The following is a 17,046-nucleotide window of genomic DNA, read 5'->3' as shown; positions in this document are numbered from 1 at the left end:
CTGTAGCCTAACACCTCTGTGTTTATTGTTTGTAATTTAGTGGGAGATGAAAGGCAAAAAATGATTGATTCATTTGGGTTATGGGCATTGTTATATTATTTCAGTAGGCCATCTCTCGAAATTACTTGTGATATATCAGGACTATTGGATATGAGACATTTGGAATGATGCATAATACTGCCTCAGGTTGATGCAAATGTAAACAAGTGAGAGAATTTGACCCTCAGTGTAGGCTATGTCATAGGCTACATAACTGCTAACTGAGATTCAGCAAATATAGGCCTATTGCATTTGTTATAATAACAAATCACTTTTTGTCATTAGTAAAATTGTGATAGACAAATTATATGTAGCCTTGACTAATTATCAGCAAGAATTAAGTTGATCACTTCAAGAAGAAAGTTTTGACACTTGCAGATTTTGGCCAATGGAGCGCTGGTATGAAATTAAAAAAGCTTACTCCATCTTGAGCATGCGCGGTGCACGTGCAGGCATTTAAATATAGGGGTAAAGCTTCAAACTTTTACAGAGTAGTAGTGAGCGGCTGAGGCGTTCCCTCCTTATACAAACATAATGTTGACTTGGGTGCTTACTACCACTGCAACTGGATTATTGACGCTCCTGGCTTTTCAACGGATGTGTTACCCTTACTTTTGGGATGACTTGATGTATTACTTAAAACTACGAAAGGTCGGGGTGGCCGTGAAGTCACGGATGAAGAGCGGGGTTATCACCTATCTCGACTGTTTTGTTCACCAGGCAAGGACAACTCCTGGCAAACCGTTCATCGTTTTTGAGAGTCAAGTTCTGACTTACCAGGACGTTGATGTAAGGAGCAACAAATTTGCAAACGTGTTTAAAAACGAGGGAGGATTGAAACAAGGAGACATTGTTGCACTTTTGATGAGCAATGAACCCGATTTCATATGCGTTTGGTTTGGACTGTGCAAACTGGGCTGTGAGGTCGCGTTCCTCAATTTTAACATCAAATCCAAGTCTTTTCTTCACTGTTTTCAGAGCTGTGGGGCAAACACACTCGTCGTAGGCTCAGGTATACGACATTAACTTGCGCTTGCATAGCCTATAGCTTGCATATGTGACGCAGGGCTGGTTCTACTCCCTCTGGTTCAAGCCAAGGTAGTGTTAGCCAGTTGTCAATCATGTAAATAGTGCTCCACGTATCTAACGTGTCGCAAGTTGCAGCAGCCTATGAAAATGACATTTGTACAGGTCTGTTTAAATCATGTGCTACGAGTTATCTGTATGTCGGTAGTCATTTTAGGTTATTCCAAGCTGACATCGTTCTTGTAGCATATTTGTCATATTATATTCCTCTTTAATTATCGGGTTGCGCAATCAGGATTTGTTTTACACTAACGTTTACGCTACAGATGTGGCAAACAACAGCCTATATTTCCATAGAGTAGGCCTAGGCTACAAGCAGCACGCAACTGTCTATACGCATATATTTATAACAAATGGCCTAATTGCAAATATGTGATGTGAATAATGTAAGCCAGCAGTCCTAAGACAAAAGTTATGGATAGCCATCTGTTTCCTGATATCATTCACTAGGGCCTATCACTTTATGCTCAGAAGATAATTTCCATGATGTAGGCTAACCTATGTCAACTGTCCTCGTTGGAATTTGTTCCTATTCTTATCATACTTCACACCATCTATGAGGTGATATCTGGGGTTAAAGGTAGGCTACACGTTTAGGGCCGCATGTCTGGTTTTCTCGGTAGCGACTCGCTACGTCTATGCTATGCTAGGTGAACGATTCGTTTACCATCAAATTGGCTTGGTAAAGGTTGCATAGGTGAAAATGTTGTATAGTGTTCCTTTAACTTTAAAAAGGTGTGTTTGAATTACACTGGAGATCAGAGTAGGGTGTGTTCAATCAGAGGTAATTTACTTCTGACCAGAGTAAGAGACCCTCTACGCAGTGTCCATTGCACTTATTCCAGGGTTCAAAATGCTCCAATTTACTCATTACATAGTAGGCCTATACTGAACTTGCCTCACTCGTCTTCCCCCAGAGTAATGTCTCTTCCCCCGTGTTGTCATTCTGTCCCGACTCCCAAGAGTGCATTAGAATGGGCAAAAAACATATTTATTGGGTATTTTGACAAAATCGTAAGTAGGCTACGTCTTCCTCTTTTCTCAGATTTGGTTAGCTCCCGAGAAGATGTACTATCTAGCCTGAAGGACAATGGGATTGAGCTGTGGGTTACAGACAACAGCTCGTCGGTGGAGGGTTTGCGCACGTTACTGGACAAAGTGGAAGAGGCTTCGGGTGAAGCCCAGCCGCCCTCGGAAAAGACCACGGCTACGCTCATGTCAAACTTCCTCTTCATCTTCACCTCGGGAACCACAGGTAGGCCAGCATCCAAAGTTCCAAACCCGCTAGACAGTGTTTAGTCCCTCCTTCTGAGGGAAGCACTCAGTCATTTGGCCATTGCCCACACCTATGGCAGTTATACTGCCTTGTTTTACCCTCTTCATTCAACTAATTAAAGTGCCAGGGGAAATTAAGCCACTGAAATGCCCATAATGGTTTTTGGTTTGAAGGAATGGACTCATGGTTTGTAGTTCATCCAGATATCCATGGACTGTGATAGGGTTTGAACCAAACAAAATGCTAACATACACGGTGGTCAGTTTCTCTTACACTAATGGTGTTTTTTTTTCTGGATGTTTCGAATTGTGTAATGTACTGCAAATTCAAATGGTGTTGACACCCTTGCCTGCAAAATCCCAGCAACATCTTGCAGGTCCCACAGAGAGTTCCAGCAAAGTTATGCATGCTTAGCATGTGCGTAAAACATGCATTAAACACATCTGTCTCACAATTACTAAAGTCTGGCACAGAGAAAGGACACTTTTAACAGCTTTGCTTAACACCCATATAAGTCATTCAATGTGCTGTCGCGAGGCCAACCAGCATCCTTAGAGAGCTGTAATTTGCCATGACAAAAACAATCCACTTGGTTTTATGAAGGGGTAAATGTGTTCTGGATTAACAGCATGGGCACTTCCTTTTGTCTCCAGTGCCAGTTTCCCACATGGCACTAAGCTCCCAAAATCAAGGCGGATTTGACAGGAATACAATAAATAGCCATGTGTGAATGTAAGTGCTCCTGGTGCTGTTGGTCATTTTAGACACTGTTGTTATTTTGACCATAAAAGCTGATTTTGCTGTCTTATCTGATCTGCTCAAGGCATGGTTGGAAATAACTTAATGGTAGTAGTAGTAGTAATAGTAATGCTGGTTTTTATTTTGTCTTTGTTGTTACTCCAGTGTACACTTATTTCACTATCTCTTTATCAAATGGGCCCTGGCCAAGAAGGCAGCACGCAAAAAGACAAGACAACATTGACCAACGGGAAAACAGCAATGACAACCATATAAAAATAGAAATGCAAAAATGAAAGTTAAAGAAACAATATCAAATTTGAATAGAAGAACCGACAGAGTTATAGAATTGATTAAGAAATGCCTTACAATAAAGTAATGAGATGAAGAGCTCCTGTTTTAAGTGTTTCTGCTGCTCGTTCCATGCAGTTAGAGCACTATCACTAAAGGCTGCCTCGCCAAACGACTGATCGTATCGTTAGCCTGTTTTTTTTTGTGTTGTTTTTGTCATTCATTCAAATCATATAATTTTACTCCAATGTGTAGGCCTACATTTAAACAGTTAGCCCGTAGAGTACACTCTTCTAAACCCACTCTGTAGCATTTATAAGAGGCTTTTATGTGTCCTCATTCAGCGGAACTCTCTGTTGTTATTTCCTCAGGTCTCCCTAAGGCTGCCCGTGTGAGTCACATCAAAGCGGTGATGTGCATGAGTTTCCTGCGTTTATGTGGAGCCACAGCCAATGACAATATCTATGTCACACTCCCCCTTTACCACATGTCTGCCTCCCTTCTTGGCATTGGGGGTTGCATCGAGCTCGGTAAGGAACACATTTTGAAGGAAGCTCAAGCGCTTTGGTAAAATAATGGTTGAAAACATTGACATGGCTAAACACTAAGAGCATCTGGAATATTGTCTTTGTAGCTATCCACAGACTGTCTATGTCTTAAAAATTAGAATCCAAAACTTCACAAATACTTGTTGCAGAATCACATGCGAGATAATCAAAACTCAAAACAATGTGCTTTGAAGAATTAAGCTCTTCTTTCTTTGAAAGCTCTTTTTGGGCAGTATGTGTTGTTAAAAGTAAAACATTGATTTGAACAAAGACTTTGTGTAGTTTTAGAGAGGTGCTCCCTTTCCCATGGCATCGAATTCAGCTTAACCTACAACCCTATAAAAAGTTGGTTGTGTACTCTCACTATAGGATATTTTTAGCTACCGCTTTAGAGGGGAAAAAAACAAGTCCAAGTTGCACAATTCCTGGAAATGCCCAAGCATGCCCCGGTTGTAGTGGTTGTCTGATAGCTAAATTTCAAGGCATGACTTGCAGGCAGAGCAGAGACTGTAAAAATGCATTGTTTTGAGCATGCATCTACAGTATGAGTAAAAACACATGGAACCTACCCAGTTGGATTGAGGTGGTTTGTGAAAATCTTTGTTATATATGTATTGTAATATGTTAACATATACAAAAAAATCATACAATATTAGTGTATATATATATATATATATATATATATATATATATATAATAATTAACATTTTTTGGGAAGGTTTCACATAGATCCTCACTACTCCTAATTGGTGGTAAAAAGTGATGATTAAAACAAAACAAACCTGTTTATTTCTCCCACAGGAGCCACTTGCATACTCAAGAAAAAATTCTCTGCAAGTCAGTTTTGGAAAGACTGCCAGAAATACAATGTGACTGTCTTCCAGTACATCGGAGAGCTCTGTCGGTACCTGATCAATCAGCCTAAGGTAAATCACAAACTTCTCATGATGTACTCCTTATTTCAGAAAGCAAACAGACTTACTCCTTTTTATATTCATGCTATGTCTAGTACTTCAATTTGTAGTTGGAATAATTTCAACAATAGTCAAATTGAAATTCAACTAAATAAAATAACACTTGCTTGGCTTGTGCTGCTTTTCTCCCTGGAAATCTCCATCAGTATCACACACATCTACTGTATGAGTAGCTGGATTTAAATCTAATCTGCATTCTGATATGGCTAATCTGGTTATAATCCCTGTTAGACCGCTGAAGAGACTGCTCACCAAGTCCGAATAGCAGCGGGGAGTGGCCTGCGAGCTGATGTTTGGAGGGAATTCGCCAAGCGCTTTGGCAAAATCCATATCCGTGAGGCCTATGGTATGACCGAGGCCAGCATTGGCTTCCTCAACTACACTAATGAAATCGGACCCATTGGCCGTGCAAGTTATTTCAACAAGGTAAGTCTGAGGTGGTTTTCTGCTCCCATGGCTTTCGCTTGCATCAGATCCTGACTTTGGGTACACACCCTTCTTTGGAATTGACCAAAAAGCTATGTTTGTAGCTAAATGAACACTTCTTGTCTAGTCTTTACTGGAAAACAAAAATGTTTTTGAATAAAAATGTCACATTAGGAAAAATATAAACATAAACAAAATATGGTCTTCAGTCTATGGGTTTTTGTCATGTACTGAATTACGTTAATGATTTTGTAGCATTTTACAATACTTACAGTATATATTTGCTGAATGATTCATTTTAAGCATATTCATATTAATCATATTGTGTACACTGCTGTGTGACTATGTATATGCATATACGGTTATTCCCAGAGGAACTCGCCCTTTGACTTCCTGAAGTGTGATCCCAACACATATGAGCCAATCCGCACAGAATCAGGAAGATGCATAAGAGCAAAGAAAGGTGAGTAGAGATCTTGGCTGTGTCTGAAACCACATACTTCCGTCATCACACTGCTAGTGTGCACTGAGCGCTTACTTGCATTGTGCCCACTTTTTGATGGTTAGTATTGTCCCAGTATCTGCACTATATACTTAAACTAAGTATTTGAAGAATGCAAGTAGGTGGTTTGAGACATAAGTAACCACTGTTCAGTGAAATTACAACGTCTATAATATGATGGTCCCCTATCACTGCATACGGATTTCTTCAAGTTAAAGATCTTGAACATAAATCACAGTTGCTATGGGCTGAAAGAATGCAGACAAATATTAGCCTAGTAGTGATGTGAAATTGGTCAAACCAAACAACCAGAGATGGTCCTGTCACTTACTGCGTCATCTGCTGTTTTGAGGGGAAACTGGTATTCTTGTGGCCCCTGTCTCTGGCATGAACCCTTTCCTGGGGTACGCCGGCAACAAGGAGATGTCTGAGAGGAAACTGCTCCGGAATGTCTTCCAGGAAGGGGATGTGTACTTCAACACTGGTGACCTGATGCTGCAGGACCACAGGGATTTTGTGCACTTCCGAGACCGCATTGGAGACACATTCAGGTACAGTTTATTTTTCATTTGTTCTTTTGGGATATTGATGAAATGCGCACCTCAGTGTAGGGTACTCAAAGCCTCCTTGATGCAAGTCCGCTGTTGACTGGTTATTATGTAATATTGTACACACAAGCTTGCTCTCATGCCTATTTCTCAGTATTATTCAAGTCTTTGACGTCACTGACCACAAATTGCCCCATGGTCAGGTTAGAAACGGGGAATCCTATTCATGCCTGACCATGGCCTGTGGGGTTTCAAAGTAACCAAAACCACTAAGCAGGGCTTTCAATTTGACAGCAAAGGCTCTCCCAACAAATCCAGTGCTTTCCTCTGTTTCAGGATACTCTCAACAGCCATAATATTTCTTTGTTTGATGCTGTAGCTCTTGATAGAGCTCCAAAAATTAACATTTTCTACTTTAATTGATTTGGTTTCCCCTTCACTCAATCTAGTTCTAAGATCTGTTTTTATAAGAGATCTTCTCAGAGACTGCTTACTTTTATTAATGCCTTAAAGAGAATTTGACATACTGGAGACTGCATGTACACTGATAATTATAGGGTTTACATAAACCAGAGTACTTTTCAAATGGTCCAACGCTGGAGAAATTCATTGCATGGTCTACATACAGCTGCATAAGAACTTACAGTAAGTCTGTATTAATTGATATACCATTTGAACGTTCTTGTCTTGGAAGTGATTTCAGGACAGAGTACCTATTGAACAGAAAAGCAATATCTTTACAGATTATTCAGATTGAAATGTTGGATACAATATTAAATCAGAAATGCGTTGTATAGAGGGTTTAAAATGAGATCCAGAATTCCAGATGGCTAGAGTGGATTTTCTCAGTTTAGGAAGGCTCTGTGCTGGTAGAATAATTTCTCAAACTAAATTACCCACCAGTCCTCCACTACATGTCTGCATATATATTTTGTGAGTGAAACAGATATTTTATAGTATCCACTCTGCGGTGTAGTAGTCCAGAGAGCAGTGAGTGTTTAAACAGGTGACCAAGTGATCTCTGTTCAAGCTCTTCTTCCTTCATCTCTCCTCTTCTCTCTCTCTCTCATCTCTCCTCTCCTTTGAAGAACTCTCATCTGTATCTGCCATTTCACTCTCCCTCCTTTCCCTCAATCTCTCCATCCCTCCCTCCCATGAAGGCCCATATATTTCCCAGGGTGGACATTTTGCATGTTGTGCCCCCTTTTCCCCCATTGTGCGCCCCCTCTCTACATTGCCACCCCCGGCCTCGGGTGACCCTCCCCATTGTTGAGCCCCCAACTGCTCTGGCATGCTGGCAGAGATTGATGCTCCGGCCGTGCCATTCGTCACAGCCGCCGACATTCCTGCCACCTTCCAGTAGCCGCTCTCCCCCTGCGTATGGGTATTGAGTCCCTAGACTCAATACCCATACGAATTAACACCATCGAAGTTGTAGCAGAGCACACAAAGAAGAAAACTCACCCAAGAGAGAGCTGGGTTTTTTTTTTTTTTTTTGGTCCCTGCTGGCTGTTGGCACCCTAGCGGAAGAAGTGTTGGCTTGGACTAAACGGCATTGGCAGGGGCAACTGAAAGAGGCCAAGAAACCAGGCCACCGCAGCCATTCACAAAAACCACCCCAGACGCAGTGACGCAGGGCCCCCACCCTCTTAAAGTGGCTAAGGAAGGGTGTGTGTGTATGTGTGTGCATGTGTGCGCGCCTGTGTGTGTGTGTGTGTGTGTGTGATGAGGGAAAAAGCTACAATTACAGCCTAGAGGACTCGATAGTTTGGCCTTGGTTGAAAATTCCCCCTCCCTCACTCCACTAACCCCCCCCCACCCCGCCGTTCCTAGTTGAAGGGGCTTCATTGGAACCGGTTACCATGACGAGAAGATTAAAGAGACAATAGGTTCATTAGTGAAGCCCTGCCATTGGGTCAAAAGCTTGCGTCTAAGTGAGGAGTCTGGGAGTGCAGGGTCACAATGTGGTCGTTTGTCTTCTGGCTGTCTGGCAGGTAGCGAGCGCTGATGGTGTGACGCAGAAACTGCGTGCCGATTAGGTGACAGCACAGTGATTTGTGGAGAGGATGTGGATTTGAAGAGCACTGCATTCAAAATTCCTCAAGTATGAGTTCAAGAGGTTTTTTTGGTGCTGGTGTTGTAGCATTTGTTTTTTGACAGAACTGAGAAAGTGTGTGTATGTGTGTATGTATGTATATATATATATATATATATATATATATATATCATTTCATATACATGTAAGGGTATGACTCGTTTGTAACCAGCCAGCATTCTCTTAGATGTCTTGTGTTTTTTCTAAAATTTCTGTTCTGTTCTTTTTTGTTGTTGCCATTTGTAAGAATAGAGGCCACAAACAACCACAGACTAAACTAATTATATCAACTCTGGATGCACCAAACACTATTACTATCAAGATATACAGTACATGTCCTGGTGTGAATGATGAAAACCACACTTGTTTGTTGTTAGCCCTCTAAACACTACAGTATGTAAGGGAAGGTGTGGTGTGGTGTGCAAATACCCTGTCACATGCCGAAGCATTGGATGGAGCATAAAAGCACCCTAGAAGCCACTCAGCAGCTGAAAGCATGCAATATCATCCGAACATTTTTTTATATTCTTAGCTGGGATCAATAGCCCTTTAGCCCACAAATGTAATTATCCAATCTTCATATTTTTTATGTTTATCAAACATAAATGTTTTTGTTTTAAAATAATCATTCCAGAAATCCGTGGTTACTAACAAAATAAGAACAAATAAGAACAACCCTTGGAATAAGAACAAAAAAAGAGGTAATTTGTTCATCTATCTCAAGAAATGAAACTGTAAAAATGAAATCCGCACGGACACAAGAGTTGTTTTCTGTTCTCGCTCTGTCTGTCTTCTTGGTCTTGGTCTGTGCTGTCACTTTGGGAATATTCACCTTATTCAGCCCCGCCCATTTTTTTAAATTCCACGTTGTCTTTAAACTTCCGGTCGGCTAGATACGTCTAGTTAGCTTCATTGGGATAACAGGGCAGAAGAGAATAGAGAGCCTTACTTACAGAACAGCCGCTCCAAAGTCTACTCATACTCCCTCTTTTTTCCCCAAGAGAAGCAGTGCTACACTCAGCTGTTTCCCCTCACACTGTCGTCCCCTCACTCTAACCCTGACTATCAGCTCCATCTAGTGGTGAAGGACGCATAGCTAGTGGACGAGCAGCCAAGCATAAGATCTCCATTAAGCTTTTTCCCCCCAAGAGAAGCAGTGCTACACTCAGCTGTTTCCCCTCACTCTAACCCTGACTATCAGCACCATCTAGTGGTGAAGGACACAGAGCTAGTGGACGAGCAGCCAAGCATAAGATCTCCATTAAGCTTTGGAATCAGAGAAGCTGTGGGCTTCAAACAGAGAAACGGCGCCAACCATATCAGAGGAAATAATTTGTTTATGGTGTAGTGCTGCTAAGAAAATATGAACTTTTCCCATGAAAGAGTTGTGAACATCAGAAATTGTTCCTATGAATGTGAAATTAATAGAACTTAGTTCTTGTAAAATGTAGCCAGAGGCGATTAAGAGGTATTGAATGTTGGACCTGTGTGGGCTGACTGGGCCGTCCTTGTGTGTCCTTCAGATGGAAAGGTGAGAACGTTGCTACAACTGAGGTGTCCGAGATCCTGGGCGGTCTGGACTTTGTGCAGGATGTGAATGTCTACGGCGTGTCAGTGCCAGGTGTGTAAATCCAGCCTTTTAAAGACCAGTAGCCAATATCCTCTGTTTTTGTAGTGTTCACTCAACAGATTGTCTTTTGTGCTAAATTCATCTTTAGTTTTAATTCTGTCTGAATGCACTGTTTTTGCAAAGGTGTTAAGTTGTCATGTAAGACCCAGTGGAGTAAAATAGCATAGAAAACTACCTGTAGTAGACAGCTGTTTTAGCAAAACACATTTCTAGTCTTACACACATTTCTACCAAAACTGTCACACATTACATGTGGTATGCCTTTGTCATTCCTTTTCTATCAGTATCTTGAGATAGAGAAGATTTAATGTTTCTTTTTTCAATAATAGGATATGAAGGCAGAGCAGGTATGGCAGCCATTGTCCTGAAGCCCGACCAAAAACTGGATGGTAAGAGATTCTACAGCCATTTGGTCCAGAATCTTCCAGCATACGCATGGCCATGGTTTCTAAGAGTGGAGGTAAATGCAGAAAATCATTCATAGCTGCAATATGTATTTTAATAATGTAAAGTGATAGTCTTTTAATGTTTTTATCTAACACATTTCTTAGTCAGTGGTAACTAGTATGTTATGGTTTAACTCAGCGGTTCCCAAACTTTTTTCCCCGTTTACCACCCCCACCATCCGACACATAAAAAACATTGACACATTCCATTGACTCATTCTAGGCATCATGTTTAATTAGCCGCCCTATATGATAACAAATAAAAAAAATCAAAATGTGCAACTGGTCTATGAGCTCTCACACTAAAAAACAGTGTGGAGAGCAACATTATGAAACACAAAGAACAAAGAGAACATAGGCTTATAATTTTGAACACTTTTGGACATTGATGGGGGGCTGGTGACATCACGCGAGTAATAAATAGACCATAATAACTTAGAAAACATAGTAGCACAAAAGTTTCTTTTGACGGCACAAATCAGCACAAACCTAGCACAAATGATTGAGACCATTTTGGGAAGATTTGGACATTGATGGGGGGCTGGATGACGTCACACGCGTAACAAATAACGTGGAATATCTTTAAAAACATAGTAGCACAAATGTTACTTTTAACGGCACAAATGAGCACAAACGATTGAGACTATTTTGGGGAAATTTGGACAAGTATGGGGGGCTGAGTGACGTCACTGGCCAGAAAATGTAAAGTTTAATTACTTAAAACCCTTAACAGCACAAACGGTCATTTTTACGGCACAAACTGGCACAAACGTAGCACAAACGAATAGCAGTGTTTTTAATCATTTTTGAATAACATGGGGGGCCAGCTTCACGCAGGTCTTTTCATCTCATGTACCCCCTAGTGGAAGCTTGTGTACCACCGGTGGTACACGTACCACAGTTTGGGAATCCCTGTTTGAACTTATTGGTGGACATTAATAGCCCTTTCAGTTGCAGGTGTTTAGTCAGCTGTAGCATTCTCTAAATGTTTTACTTTAGTTGAAGTAACATTTTCTGGTGGCAGCATGAAGTTTTACAGATGCTGCGGTGTCACACTATAAACAATCCAAATGGGAACATGTCCTGATCTCTTTTCTGTTCCCATGCCATCCTCAGACATCCATAGATGTCACAGAGACTTTCAAGCAGCAGAAGGGGAAACTTGTCCAGGAAGGATTTAATCCTGAGACTGTCCAGGACCCACTCTACTTCCTGGACAGTTCCCAGAAGGACTACATGCCTCTCACTCAAGCTGTGTTTGATGACATTCTCTCAGGCAAGATACGACTGTAGCCCACAAGACATGGAAGTGGTAACAAACAAAGAGACATTCCTCAGCCAATAGTAGTCAAGTACTATTTTGAATCACCTTTTTACAGACAGAGGGCAGTGTTTTCACTGTTCGCATTCAATACTCATTGAGAATCCGCTAACAACTGACTAGAGTGGATATGACTATTCTTGTTCAACTGCAATGTTATTTTTTTTTTTTTATGTCCAACATTATATGAAATAGTCTTTAAAGTAGGCATTTCACACATTCCTTTGGAAAGTTACATGCATGTGCTTCAAACTGACAGACTGTTGGTCTCTTTTTGAGCACATAGCTTTGACCCTTTCGGAGAAGTTTTGAATCCTTTTGATTCAAGCGATCTAAAGTGATTGTTACTTATATAGTGACAGTGGCATGTTCAGGAGCATGAACATGGCTTGGTGGACACAATCACTCCAGACACACTGGTTCGTCTGTTTTGGTCATCTGCACTGATTTCAAGTCTCAGGCTTCAGTACATCAGATACATTTCAGTGAAATGGCATTCAGCATTTAAAACACTACATTACAGGTATATTCATTTTATGTTATGTGTTGTGATTGTGTGTTGCTATATGTATGTAGCATATAGCATCTTAGATTTTATATTAAAAATATCAGACATGTTTAGCAGTTAATAAGATTATGGTTTTGATAGAAACACCCTTACGCCCAGTTTGTCATGGTGGATTTGTTTTTTAATTATTGACAGTAATATAAACTCAATATCGATATTGAGACAGTGTGCTAGCAGTGTGCAAATCCTGAATATGCTAGGAGTGTATAGTAGTACCCAAAGCCTTTCTGTCCAAAACCTAAAGTGGAGATATTCCAGAGCTAATGTAAAGGAATGAAATTTGACTACATTTTGTCAAAATAGTTTTAAGATTACAGACAACGATCCCATTGTTTGGGTATTGCATATTTTATACCTAACAGAGATGGATGTGTTGAGTTAAGAATTTATGAGGCATTTGGGTGGAATTCTGATGCGCATACACCTTACTAGCCGATAGACCAAATAAGCTATCAAGCTAACATTATGTTATTGAAATACTTAGTTGTAAAAGTGTGCAATACAAGTAGTCTTGACTGTACCCAATATTAATGGGAAGAGAAATTAAGGCTTTTGCTCTCAACTGCTTGGGTGGTATGAAAATGACAGATTTGTGTAAATGCCCATGTAGTCTGTTGTTCATGACAAGGAGAACATCTGACTCTCAGCAAACACAAATGAAATGGACATGCAGTACATCTAATGTGATAATATTTACTTGGACTGTAATGTCTATTAAAAAACTGCTTGTTTAAAAACACTATTGTGCCCAGTTTGTTTTCTGTGCAGGCCTACAGGTCTGTGTAATTTATGCTATAGGCACCTGCAGACATTTTGCAGTTATATACTTAAAAATGTGTTCAGATTTGTGAGTTTGTTTGGTGCAGATCTGCATTTTTCGGCTAGCTATATCTACCATAGGTAGATGATGTGTTCTGTGTACCCGGAGATAGAGACAGGACTGACTGGAGATATGGATGCTCCAAAAATTATACTCTTTTTAAAGGGAAAGGCTGTGGTTCTTGAATGGGGAAAAAAGTATATCCTAATGTCCTTCAAAGTCAATATTGCATATGGTACAAACCTATTCTATGCAATGTTGGTATTATTACCTTGGTCCAGTTTATGTCCTGTTTGTTAAAGATATAAAATGATTTTGTTTAGGCTTCCAGTACTTTGAGTTACACTGGGGTTTCATTTGGTGGGCTGTCATGCATTTTTCACTTATGTCCTCTAGAGGTCAGCTAAAGACAGTTTTCACAGACTGTGTCTGTGAAGTATAAGACTTAATGTTAGGATGACATGAGAAGGTGGGGGAAGGCTAAATGAAATGTTGTGTAATTACACTCACATTTTATTTGACGCGTTATAATAATATATAACACTTCCCGTTGACTTTCTAATTAAGAGACGGTAAGGATGTAACTTAAAGGCTCTTTTTCGGTGCGCACCTTTAATTCAACCCAGGGTAGGCTACAGCCTCCCAAATGTTTGAAGCCTAGCTTTATAGACATGCCAGAGGGGTGGCAAAACGGATCGCAGTGAAAGAAAGGCAAATTACACATTCCGTTTATATACAGCAAGAGCAATATATGGGTGGATGAATTCAGCAGTGTTGACTGGGTTAACTATCAGACTACCGACCACCCACACCGTTCTGTGTTTTAGTATTATTTTTTCGGGTATCACGGAATTTACAGTATATTTCTCCAAATTGTTTGCCCTAAATGAACTGACGTCCAGCCTTACATATTTCTTTATAATGAGGTTTGGATGTTACCCAACATACGGTGCCATAAAAAAACGCCTTCTACGCTGCTTTAAGGACAAGTCAAAAGTACGTCACTCAACTGCGGTGCATACATAAACATGACGGACACGTGTAGAGAATTCTCCAGGGGCCAGTTATCTGGGAGGACGTATTTGTCTGTCCAGCCATCAGCATAGCCTGTAGGTGCACCGCGGACGCTGACTGCTGCGACTTGCGCACCATCTGACACCAGGAGCACACGTACAACCACTGGAGCCTCTTCTCCACGCACTGTGCAGCCACCGCGTTTGAACCTCCGCTCTTTTCCGTGTTGTTAGAGTTTTTCCGAATCTGCACTCTCTGGATTTTAGACTTACTGCTTGCCATGGCTGGATGGACATTTTTCTGACGAAGGGAATGCAAATCTTATGTTTGCCATTATTTTGTTGTTTACTTCGGTCGTACATTCGCAAACTCTATTACGTTGGGATTTATTGACAGAAAATGGACTTTTTCTAGCCAGTTGAACTTTTACGCACGGTTTTTTAGTAGCCTATCAAGTTGAATATTGATCAATTTGAAATTTACAACAAACATTCATGGTGTGGATAAAGTGGACCATGGCATTCGTACTCGGATATGTGAGTTTGTTGGGTATTTTGATGAATACTGTTATGGGACAGATTCCTGAGAATCACGGGAGGACTCAATATGATGGTTCTGCATCAAGTAGCAGGGTACGCAGACGTGGAAAACAAGATGCGCTAACAGGGTAAGACTGGGTAAAGTTTTTCAGATGGAGTTTCTGACTTACAGAGACAGCAAATTAATACATTACATCTATTTACCTATGAAGTATAACTCAACACATTGGAAACGAATAAATCCTGTGCTATATATTTAAGCATTTCTGTCGCACTTTTGTTCAAAGTATGGGATCTGTGCGTATAGCTAATTTTGAATTTAATATCATATATTTAAGATAATTAGAATAAGGATGTATGATGAACAGCACCTAATGAGATGGGCAGGGGAATTAAATGTTTGGTGTGTATTTACATGGTCAAAGTTGTTTTCTGAACGTTTTATGTGTCATTGTTTGGTGCTGTCCAGTTTTCCAGGGGTTGAATAATTAACAGTTGTTCATATTATTTATGTATTACCTCTGCTGCACTGCACTCAGCCATGTAAGTAGAAGCACTTGCCTGACTCTTTTTGCATGGCGCCATTTGTTTGTGTTGACCTCACATAAAAGACAGTATCAAGGATGCTGTCAATAAATTACTGTACTTCAAACTCAACCTCAAGGCTATTCCTAGTTGATTAATGTGTCAGTTTGTAACCAACACGGCATATCCTAACTGTTTTACAGACCAAATGTGTGTGGATCTCGTTTCCATTCCTACTGCTGTCCAGGCTGGAAAACGTTGCCAGGGGGCAACCAGTGTATCGTGCGTAAGTAGTGCACCAGATGTGGTCTATAACAAACTCTCTCTCTCCGTGAGTTGGTCAGTGTGCCATGTCACCCCGCGCTCAGAACTAACAATGTTTGCACAGTTTGGGGGGGGCTAAATGGAATGCATACTGCCAGACATCACATTGCCATAGATTCCATTAACTGATGCATTTATCCAAAGTGACATACCATTCATACTATTCAAGCTACAGTTTAATCAGAAACCCTAGAGTAACAATAAATAGTACCTTTACATAGAAATATAGGATAACCATTAACCCTCTGTAGTCTTGTACAGGTAAACGTATATACTGTAGACATGGGTTACTAGAAAGTAATGTCTCCTTGAACAGCTTCCATAAAGGTTAGCTGGCTGTCATGCTCTTATTACAATTCAAGTGCTCCTGTGACTTAGACCTGAATAGCCCCACACCTTATCTTCCCAGCTGTCATTGCTCACACATGTTCTGCGTTTGATGTTGATGTTGTCTTGTCCCCTTCTTCCCCCCTCCTAGCCATATGCCGTAACAGCTGTGGAGATGGTTTCTGCTCACGCCCCAACATGTGCACTTGTCCAAGTGGTCACATTGCCCCAACCTGTGCAACCAAATCCCGTAAGTCCTCCTCCTTCTTAAGCGACCCCATGAAAACTGCTTTCTTAAGACGAAGCCACAGAGCAAGCTTATGACTTTTTTTTTTATCCCCTCTGGAGTCATTTGACTGGAATCCCCTTAGTTAGAGAATGGGAAATGAATACTGTTGACTCAACAGAACATCATCCAGACGAAAAAACAAATAAAAATATGCTAAGCTTTGCATTCTGCGGTGATGAGGATCGTAGATCTTGAGCAGAGCCCATTCTTGTTTGAAATTGCATAAAGCCTTATCTTGTATTTCCTTTTTTAATGTTTCCCACATTGACTTTCATTTTAGACGTTCAGTTTTGTTATTTGACATTGCTCCCTGTGTGTCCAGCTCAGCAGTGCAGTATCAGGTGTATGAATGGCGGAGCCTGCGCAGAAGACCACTGCCAGTGCCCGAAGGGATACACAGGAGCCCACTGTGGACAACGTAAGTGAAGCATCCCTCCATCTTTCACTGCCCAAAACGCTGAATGGCCATTCACTGTGTCACAATAAACTGCAGACACATCTATCTTATAGCTGGCATGCAGTAATCTGTCAAGAAGAATGTCACTCCTAAGAGGAAAGTAGACTAAATACTTACTTTTCCGTTTTTCTAGATTTTTCACTTCTGGAATTCTAACTGTCTATCCTAGATGGTCTCACATCTCATCTCTCAACTGAAAATGACAGGGCTAGTCTATATACTGTATAATATATTATGTTGTATATGTTTCCATACGTCATAGT

The 17,046-nt window shown here is 40.7% G+C and overlaps 2 protein-coding genes across 2 annotated transcripts in view; both read left to right on the top strand.

The window, feature by feature from the left end:
* The first annotated feature begins 522 nt into the window (after nt 1–522).
* Nucleotides 523–13,227, top strand: LOC125304372 (long-chain fatty acid transport protein 6). The gene is made up of 10 exons (XM_048258584.1): nt 523–1,051; nt 2,171–2,380; nt 3,802–3,960; nt 4,780–4,904; nt 5,184–5,378; nt 5,751–5,841; nt 6,233–6,431; nt 10,047–10,144; nt 10,483–10,613; nt 11,716–13,227. The coding sequence occupies exons 1-10, from the start codon at nt 574–576 to the stop codon at nt 11,890–11,892; spliced, it is 1,863 nt and encodes a 620-aa protein (XP_048114541.1). The 5' UTR covers nt 523–573; the 3' UTR covers nt 11,893–13,227.
* A 1,246-nt stretch (nt 13,228–14,473) lies between these two features.
* Nucleotides 14,474–17,046, top strand: part of LOC125304976 (fibrillin-2-like) — an 84,987-nt gene continuing 82,414 nt past the window's right edge. The window contains exons 1-4 of the mRNA XM_048259548.1: nt 14,474–14,989; nt 15,590–15,672; nt 16,189–16,287; nt 16,649–16,744. Coding sequence (XP_048115505.1) covers nt 14,817–14,989; nt 15,590–15,672; nt 16,189–16,287; nt 16,649–16,744 — 451 coding nt within the window. The 5' untranslated portion in view covers nt 14,474–14,816. The remainder of the gene's footprint in view (nt 14,990–15,589; nt 15,673–16,188; nt 16,288–16,648; nt 16,745–17,046) is intronic.

The sequence above is a fragment of the Alosa alosa genome, chromosome 12 (genome assembly GCF_017589495.1).
Source record: "Alosa alosa isolate M-15738 ecotype Scorff River chromosome 12, AALO_Geno_1.1, whole genome shotgun sequence".
NCBI lineage: Eukaryota > Metazoa > Chordata > Actinopteri > Clupeiformes > Clupeidae > Alosa > Alosa alosa.
This window is presented reverse-complemented; position numbering and strand designations above follow the sequence as displayed.